Source organism: Triticum urartu, unplaced genomic scaffold, assembly GCF_003073215.2.
Source record: "Triticum urartu cultivar G1812 unplaced genomic scaffold, Tu2.1 TuUngrouped_contig_6245, whole genome shotgun sequence".
Classification (NCBI taxonomy): domain Eukaryota; kingdom Viridiplantae; phylum Streptophyta; class Magnoliopsida; order Poales; family Poaceae; genus Triticum; species Triticum urartu.
In genome coordinates this window covers 1-9,684 of record NW_024116990.1, presented here as the reverse complement: position 1 = coordinate 9,684, position 9,684 = coordinate 1, and the positions used below count along the sequence as shown (strand labels likewise).

The following is a 9,684-nucleotide window of genomic DNA, read 5'->3' as shown; positions in this document are numbered from 1 at the left end:
CCGAGGCCCCCGCCGAGAAGCTGCCCCCCACCTCCGACAAGTACGTCGGTGCCAAGATCACCGACGAGTTCACCGGCGCCGGCTCCATCGGCCAGGTCTGCCAGGTCATCGGCGCCGTCGTCGACGTGCGCTTCGACGAGGGCCTCCCGCCCATCCTCACCGCGCTCGAGGTGCTCGACAACAGCATCCGCCTCGTGCTCGAGGTGGCGCAGCATCTCGGCGAGAACGTCGTGCGCACCATCGCCATGGACGGGACCGAGGGGCTCGTGCGCGGCCAGAAAGTCCTCAACACCGGATCCCCCATCACTGTAATCACCGCATCTCCCTTTCCGCCCGCCCTTTCCGCAACTGCATTTCCTGTCGTGCCCGATCTGATGAAATGTAGATCTGGCGGGGTTAGATTTGATCTGGATGCACGAATCCGACTGGCACGTGTCGGATATACATCTCTTTTATCTTCCATCATTACATATACGTTGATTGCTTGTTGTGTTCCGTAGGATCTGTGTAGATTGTTAAACATTGGTATTTGTATACGTATTATTCACAAGTTCTGACTGCTGTGGTTGGGTGTTGGTAGTCTGCTGTTCGATTATCAAACCTTTGAAGTTAATTATGATTCATATGTGCATCTGTGTGATATATCTAGGTTCAACTTTGATGCTCCATAGGCCTGTAGCCACTAGTTCAATTTTTAAGTCTGTTTGTTACAGTTATCTATATCATGTGTGGCCTAATGAATACTAGAAACTTGGTTTCTGTGTCCTTAGATGGATTAATTTACAGCCTGCTGCAAGAGCCTCTGCTTGTATATGATGTATACATGTACATCGGTGGTATTCTTTTTGGAAGTTGAATCATACTCCCTCTGTAAACTAATATAAGAGTGTTTAGATCACTAGTTTAGTATTCTAAACACTCTTATATTAGTTTACGGAGGGAGTACTCACCTGCAGTGTGCTTCATTTGTTTGACTTGGAAGTTGTTTCTCCTTCTCAGGTGCCTGTTGGGAGGGCCACCCTTGGACGTATCATTAACGTTATTGGTGAGCCAATTGACCACAAGGGTGACATAAGTAAGTGACACTACACGAGTTCCTTCATGTACATGTCTTTTTACCATTGTTATTATTGATACATCTCTATCTTGTAGAGACACACGACTTCCTTCCTATTCATCGTGAGGCCCCTGCTTTTGTTGAGCAAGCCACAGAGCAGCAAATTCTTGTTACTGGAATTAAGGTACAACATTTCACTATCACCGTGACTATCTTAGGATATTTCATGTAACGATTAAATGCAGTGTGAGCATGTGTCATAATGTAACAAGTGTTAATCGTAGTGTGATGGTTCTGTATCTGACAGGTCGTGGATTTGCTTGCACCTTACCAAAGGGGTGGCAAAATTGGTCTCTTCGGTGGTGCAGGAGTGGGTAAAACTGTTCTTATTATGGAGTTGATCAACAATGTTGCCAAGGCCCATGGTTGGTATTCTACAAAGTTGTATTGTTTATATTGTGTAGCTGCTTCTTATGGTTTACTGATTGTACCTGGTTAATTCGTTTTCCTTAGGTGGTTTCTCTGTTTTCGCTGGTGTCGGAGAACGTACCCGTGAAGGTAATGACTTGTACAGGGAAATGATTGAAAGTGGTGTCATTAAGCTTGATGAGAAGCAGGTAATTGTTATGGAGTTTGAAATTTTAGCTCTGAAGCTCATATATGCAAGCTATCTTTCCTTACAAAATGATTTCTGTGGCAGGCTGAGAGCAAGTGTGCTCTTGTCTACGGGCAAATGAACGAGCCCCCGGGTGCTCGTGCTCGTGTTGGTCTGACTGGTTTGACTGTTGCTGAACATTTCCGTGACGCTGAAGGACAAGATGTGCTCTTGTTTATTGACAACATTTTCCGTTTCACCCAGGTAAATTTTGCAGGGCGTTTCTTGTACTGACACCTCTGTTTCTGTGCTCCATATTGTGTTGTTGAACAATATTTCTCTTTCTAACCTGCTGTTACCATTGCTATCAAGTCTTAATAGTTCTATCTTTTATTACTCTTAAATGGCAGGCAAACTCTGAGGTGTCTGCTCTCCTTGGACGTATTCCATCTGCTGTGGGATACCAACCAACTCTTGCCACCGATCTTGGAGGACTGCAAGAGCGGATTACGACGACAAAGAAGGGTTCTATTACATCTGTCCAGGCTATTTATGTGCCTGCTGATGATTTGACGGATCCTGCTCCTGCTACCACCTTTGCCCATCTTGACGCTACTACTGTGTTGTCACGACAGGTTTGTCCGTCATCCTTTGTACATGATCATTATTCAACGCACACACAACATGCACATCATGACTGTAATGAGCTACTTGTGCAGATTTCTGAGCTGGGCATTTACCCTGCTGTCGATCCTTTGGACTCGACATCAAGAATGCTTTCTCCCCACGTTCTGGGTGTGGATCACTACAACACTGCCCGTGGTGTCCAGAAGGTTCTTCAGAACTACAAGAATCTTCAGGATATCATTGCCATTTTGGGTATGGATGAGCTCAGTGAAGATGATAAGATGACGGTTGCTCGTGCAAGGAAGATCCAGAAGTTCCTGAGCCAGCCTTTCCACGTTGCTGAAGTTTTCACTGGTGCTCCAGGGAAGTACGTGGATCTTAAGGAGGGTGTTCAAAGTTTCCAGGTGAGAATTGAACCATGGTAGTTCTTTTTAGAACAGTAAGTAATGCCACTATTTTAGAAGTGCCTGGTCATGAAAATTAGTTGGTATTTGCCACATGCTTGCAAACCTGTGGACAGCCCATGCAGCATGAACATTGCACAAATCTTATTACGTTTCTGTTGCTTATGATCCATCTTACTCAGCAACTTGAGACACTCTTTTGTGTGCAGTTGCTTGTTTAAGAATAACTGTTTCTCATATGACTGCTTGGTTATATTGTGTGCGCTCTGCTAACATGCCTGATGAAACGTCCAGGGTGTTTTGGACGGCAAGTACGACGACATCTCGGAGCATGCGTTCTACATGGTTGGAGGCATCGATGAAGTCATCGCCAAGGCAGAGAAGATCGCCAGCGAGAATGCTTGATGACAAGGTGTTGCCACCGCCCTGTACAAGTTAATTTTTTTGGGATTTCAGCTGTTCGCCCGAGACTTGCTCACGAGCAGGAGTGTGCCAGCTCCTGCTGAGGGATCCTTGTTTTTGTTCGTTTTTACTCCAATTTACCCGTAATAAGCAACTGCAGTGACATTGGTTTAGTCTGCACAACAGCAACACTACTCTTGGCTTGGAAAACACTTGTGCCCTTTGTAATGCAGATCCGACAGATCATGAATTGGTTTAGTTTATTGTTGTTGGCGAAGTTGTCTGTGTTCAGGTTTTAAAAGTGCCTCGTTTTCTACGTTGTGTCTTTTGGTTTCTCTGAGAAACATAGAAAAATAAATTCAAATCAACGCAAGCAATGTCAAACATCGCATCGTGTGTGCCACTATGGGTGTCTTGTTTCTTTTAATGGTTTCTTGTGATGATAACATAGAAATATCATCACAAGCAATGTCAAACATCGCATCTGTGTCCGACACTTGTTTAAGGACTGTGGCTTCTTCGTAAGTTTTAGTTATGTACTCCCTCCCTTCCTAAGTATTTGCATATGCATGCTTTGCTTTGTTAAGAGAAAGCCGTTTTTGTCGGCCTCCATGGAGGCTGTTTTTTTTGAAAAAAAATGAAATTTGAAAATTTCGGTTTCAAAAAAAATCTGAACAAATTGTACAAGTAAACCAGGACGTGAGACATATGCGTGTAAAGTTTCAGGATGAAATACGTTGAGATGTGATCTGTATGAAAAGACAAATTCATGGTCTTGAAGAATGAATAATATCATGTGTTAAAAGCTTAATATGTCTTTTTTGCACACTCCCCATTTTAACGTATTTCGTCCTAAAAATTTACACATTTGGGCTCTATGCATTTATCTATCTCTATTTTTTTCTTCAGATTTTTCTAAATGTAAAAATATGAATTTTCATGAATTTTAAATTTATATTTGGAGGTCTGCATGGAGCTAGATCTTCAAAAGCAATTTCCGCATGTTTAGCATGTTTTCTATAGAGAAACATGACTACGTACCAAAAAACTAAAAATAAAAATGGACATGTTTTTTTACTAAAGGCCTTTATGGTTAGTTTTATTACACTCAAATAATGCTTACATTATCTGCTAAATCTTTTACAAATAGAAACCGGAGGTGCATTCACCCATACGGAAGGGGTGTTTGCATGCCCCTACTCAGTTAGCTCATGAACAACTACATTTGATTCTGTGATACAATGCTCAATATTAACCTTCCCGAACTCTCGTAATAACTCTACAATCATTTAGAACAGGAGCCACCACCATAGATGTCCCTCATTTAAGCGTATAGCATCAACCACCCTACAATCATTTAGAGTTGTCCATCCTCACCAAGACATTGTTACAAAAACATTAAAACTAAACAGACATGCTTAGCGAATCTAACTCTTGCAAAAAAAAAAACAAGTTACAAGCTTTTTTGGGCCTTTGGTCTGCCCATTAACTTTTTCTGTGGGCTTGAGTGAGCAGGCAACAACTCCTTTTAATCTTTTATACTAGCTTTTCTACGTGATGAAACAATGTTGTGGTGGCATGCGAGAAGTTGCTAGGGATGAAACAATATTTAAAGAGTGGTGGCATGCGAGAAGTGGTACATTATGAGCAGTGTAGACCATTCTGCAAAATAGGGTTAAATCCCTATTTCTAATTATCTGGAAGGCCTAATTAACCGGCTTCCTAGTAATTAAATAATTGTATTAATGACTTGATAATTGATTCCACACGGAAAATCTCTATTTAATTGGATTAATTAGTTGCACATGTAATTAAATTGTGTTGCTAATTAATTCATTAATGACTTGATTTTCAAATTGATTCGACGTTCAACTTTCAAATTATTTTCCCATTGGTAGTTGCGTATGAACGAGGACGACGTATGCATTCCCCTTTAACAGTAGAGACATCATGTGGCCAATGTGATGTCTATATAAAACTGTGCTTCGGCTTGTGAATGTTGGACAATGCAAGCGAGACAAGCTCACATGCTCATGTGATCGGCTGTTTTGCACAGTGCTCCCTCAAAGAAATATAAACATATTTCTGACCTCATTTAATCCAGTTAACCGATCGGTTTTTCGGTATATACGAAAAGACCAAAATTCAAAACAGTGTCGTATCAAAAACCAGATACCGTAAAAACCATAGAATTTGTTCGGTTCGATTTATTCTTGGCATGGGTTTCGAGTTCAGTTTCAAAATGCACAGAGTGAGTGATTTGTTTTTAGGCAGTTTTTTTCTTTTCTTTTGAGAATGAGAATGGACAGAGTGATTGCTTTTTTTTTTTTGAGAAAAGTGCGATTAGTAACAATGAGAATAGATTTTTTTTTTGAGAATTAATAGATTTCTTCTTCTTTTGAGAATGAGAATGTGCAGAGAGAAAAGAGGAGCTTGACCACTTGACATGAGTGGTTAGCTATGCCATCTTCTCAAAAACAAAGAAAAGAGGAGATTGACAAGGAGGCGAGCCCAAACCCAAACGTTGCCTTGCCCCAACGAAAGGGGAACGGGAGGCCCACGACGGGTCCTGACGCGAATTCGAAACGAGTGGGGACCACCAGCGCAGTTCCCTTCTTCCTCCCCGGAAATCCCGAAAACACAAACGCCAACCCCGCGTGCCCCGCAATCGCCTCCCTCCCCATTCCCAACCCATTTCAAATCAAACCTCCCCTCCTCCTCCTCCGCCGCACCCATCCCCACCTCAATCGCGCCGCCCGCCCCTCCGCCCCGCCCGCCGGCACGCCGAGGCGCCGCACACTGGTGAGTGAGCTCGTAATCACGGGGCCGGAAATTAAGCCGCGGCAGGCCCTAACTGATCCCCCTCGATTCGGCCCCCTCGCAGGCCGCGGCGCCCTCGCCGGGACCGGGATGAGCGGCGGCCGTCGCCCCGGCGACCAGCTCCTCCAGATGGAGACGGCGTGCGGCGCCCTCATGCGGGAGCTCCAAGAGCGTGCGCCCCCCGCCCCTTCGATTACGTACCGCGGTGGTGTGATTTTGCGGCGGGTGTGTGTGCGTGTATGCGTGATGATCGCTCGTGGTTGGTTGCGTGTGTGCGTGCGCGCAGGTCATCTGGGACGAGATCGGGGAGCAGGGCGCCGCGAGGGACACGATGCTGCTCGAGCTCCAGCAGGAGTGCCTCGACGCCTACCGGAGGAAGGTGGACCAGGCCAGCCGCTGCCCGGCCCAGCTGCGCCAGGCCATCGCCGACGCCCAGGCCGCGCTCGCCGCCGTCTGCTCCGCCATGGCCGAGCCGCCCGTCCTCGTCAGGCAGGTTGGTTGGTCACTGCTCGACCTGTTGTTTTCTCGAACACCGCAAAGGAACTTGTGCTGATGAGACAAAAACTACTGTGCTAATTATGTGCAGTGTACACTGTGTAAATGAATTTCGGGTCCCTACAATTTCTGTTATCCAGCCAGTCCTAATTGTGTTAGGAACTTAATTCTGTGCCACGCAGGTTAGCTATTAGCTACGTTATAAATTCCTGCCAGGACAGCCATCTGTTTTTGTTACTTCTGTCATTTCATTTATCTGATGAGAAAGCAGGATATTGAAATATGAATCCTCTTTCAAATAAATAAATAAATACACGAATTATTCCATAGATGGTTGCAAGTATGCCTAATTGTCAGCAATAAGTTGGCTGATGGGTTTATAATGCTAGCGATTCCAACCAATACATGCAGAGGAAAACTAAGTCTCATGCAAATTTGGTTGCAGCCATAACATTTTGATTTCACCCTAACGAGGCAGCTGTGTTTATTAACAGACCAATTTGACTGTAGAACACAACTTCAGAATAATGATGTTTCATGTTCGCTCCACATGTATTGTTAATGCAACTAATTTCAAATGCTTGATGCTTCCTATTGGGACTCCACCAATAATGAGTATTTTCCATTATATCTTTTCTTCATTCTACACAGAAAGGATGTGGCTTACGGGAGGAGCTAAGTGCAATCGTCCCATATCTGGAAGAGATGAAGAAGAGAAAGGTCGAAAGATGGAATCAGATTCTTGATGTTATAGGCAAGATAAAGAAGATATCATCTGAGATCAGACCTGCAGATTTTGTCCCTTTTAAAGCACCTGTGGATCAATCTGATCTATCCTGCAGAAGGCTAGAAGAGTTAAGAATGGAGCTGCAGTTCCTAGAGAAAGAGAAGGTTCATATTCATGCCTTTTCCCCTTTGTACCCACTGATTACATTTTCTATTTCTCACATATGCTAGCTCTGCCATTTTCTGAATATCTTGCAGAGTGAGCGGCTAAAGCAAGTAATGGATTACCTGAATACTTTGCATTCCTTATGTAAAGTACTTGCCGTTGACTTCAAACAAACAATATCTGATGTACACCCCAGTCTCGATGAGGATGGCGTACCAATGAACATAAGCAACACCACAATTGAGAGGTTGGCGTTGGCAATACAGAGACTACGGGAATCAAAAATTGAAAGGATGCAGAAGGTTAGCACCTTACAGTTCTAACCTAGAAAATCATCATATGACTGCTTTCGGCCCTTAACTCTGTTAGCTCTAACAGCTTCAAGACCTCTCGTCTACAATGCTGGAACTATGGAATCTTATGGATACGCCGATAGAAGAGCAACAGTCATTCCAGAATATAACATGCAATATTGCTGCATCAGAACCTGAAATAACAGAGGCCAATGCCCTTTCCATTGACGTCATGAACTTTGTGAGTCAATGTGTTGTTTGCAGAACTTGCTTTAATTGTATTTCTTGGTTAGCTTAGTGGAGATGATATTCTTTGATGCAGGTAGAAGCTGAGGTACTGAGGCTTGAGCAACTGAAAGTCAGTAAAATGAAGGACTTAGTTCTTAAGAAGCAAACAGAACTAGAAGAGCATCGTCGACGAGCACATTTAGTTGGGGATGAACATTATGAAACTCAGTTCAATATCGAGGCAATTGAGGCAATTGAAGCAGGTATGTTTCTAGCTTTCTAACATGCTTTGGTGCATCTGGATTCTGGCAGAATAAGGATTTTTTTCCTGTAAATTTCTCTGCTGCAGCATTCAGATACAAACAGATGTGTTTGTTGATATCATTTATTAATGTTGTAATTTGTTGTTTCATTGCAGGTGCTATTGATCCCTCACTTCTTCTGGAACAAATCGAGGCATACATCGCTACAGTTAAAGAAGACGCTTTTAGCAGGAAGGATATTCTTGAGCGAGTTGAAAGGTGGCTAAATGCATGTGAGGAGGAAGCTTGGTTAGAGGATTACAGCAAAGTATGGTTGTGTTTGATGATTTGATCCAGGCTATATGACAAAATTTTCTATGTCAACTGCTACTAATTTCGCTATCTACATGTTATGTTAGGACGATAACCGATATAATGCTGGGAGGGGTGCACATATTATGCTTAAGAGAGCTGAAAAAGCCCGTGTTTTGGTTAACAAGATACCAGGTGAAAGACCCTTACTAACTACGTTTTTCTGCTTGTTATTTTTAAAATGCTACTGCTGATCGGTTCATTGTTGCATGAAGCAGGAATTGTAGACGTTCTTACAAATAAAGTAATAGCTTGGGAGAAAGAAAGGGGCACTGAGTTTACTTATGATGGTGTATGTATCCGTAATTTCACTGCTATTCTTGTGAGTAAACACAATATCTGTTTCTATACTGTCAAAGGTTCATGCCATTCAACATTTCAGGTTAGTCTTTTGTCGATGCTTGATGATTATAGGATAGTTCGTGAAGAAAAGGAGCAGGAAAAGAAGAGGCAAAGGGTATTCATATTTTGCTTAACTTTTTCTGCACTTGCATCTGTGTTCATCTGCGGATGGTATCTGATGGGTGAGCGATTGCAGGATCAGAAGAAGCTTGAGGATCAATTCAAAGCTGAGCAGGAGATGCTGTACGGATCAAAGCCGAGCCCTTCATCAAGGTCGAACAGCGGGAAGAAGCTTACCAGAAACCCCTCGGCTGGTACAAACCGGAGGCTGTCTGTTGGCGGTGGGCCAGTGCGAACTCCAAAATCAGTGACACCTCAGTCAAGATCCGTCCGTTCAGCCAAGAAGACAGAAGATAGTGGCACTCTGTCCCCTGGCAAGTTCACTTAACCATAGCTGATGCAGTTGTTCAGTTTCTTTACTTTCAAATTAACAGACTATCTCTGATGAAAACAAAAAAAACGCTTTCAGGTAGTAGAAGCAAAGGCACTGCCAGTCCTCCGATCAAGAAGTTATCATTCAAGGCAAGTACTCTTGGTGAGACTGAAACCCCTCGTAAACCCTTCACGCAGATCGCACCCGGAAATAGCAACCCAGCGACGCCCGTGCGGTCTGCCTCCAATGGTACCGAAGGCGAGAACCGAACTCCCAAGATACTCGCAGCACCAACTCCCAAGACGCCGATGATGGTGACCTCTCCCATGCAAATGACCACAACGCCTGCTCTGACTGCTGCACCTGTCTGCGTCTCCAATGACAAGCCAGAGCTGTGTTTGCTAGAGAGCACCGAGTACTCCTTTGAAGAGAGGCGCCTTGCCTATCTCGCTGCGCACGCCGCTTGATTCTCGAGGAATGCC

At 43.8% G+C, this 9,684-nt stretch overlaps 2 protein-coding genes across 2 annotated transcripts; both read left to right on the top strand.

The window, feature by feature from the left end:
* On the top strand, positions 1-3,362 carry LOC125530336 (ATP synthase subunit beta, mitochondrial-like; the record flags this gene model as incomplete). Its single annotated transcript, XM_048694736.1, is given in 9 exon segments — positions 1-308; positions 1,000-1,075; positions 1,153-1,241; positions 1,365-1,482; positions 1,571-1,674; positions 1,758-1,916; positions 2,063-2,287; positions 2,372-2,683; positions 2,978-3,362. Coding segments are annotated over 9 exon segments (1,502 nt in total), but the record flags the coding sequence as incomplete, so codon positions are not given.
* A 2,321-nt stretch (positions 3,363-5,683) lies between these two features.
* On the top strand, positions 5,684-9,669 carry LOC125530335 (65-kDa microtubule-associated protein 3-like). The gene is made up of 13 exons (XM_048694735.1): positions 5,684-5,887; positions 5,970-6,070; positions 6,189-6,398; positions 7,052-7,291; positions 7,385-7,594; positions 7,671-7,826; positions 7,908-8,076; positions 8,232-8,383; positions 8,475-8,562; positions 8,646-8,719; positions 8,810-8,884; positions 8,966-9,203; positions 9,299-9,669. Exons 2-13 carry the CDS (start codon positions 5,996-5,998, stop codon positions 9,667-9,669), a joined length of 2,058 nt encoding a protein of 685 aa, XP_048550692.1. The 5' UTR covers positions 5,684-5,887; positions 5,970-5,995.
* The last annotated feature ends 15 nt before the right edge of the window (positions 9,670-9,684 follow it).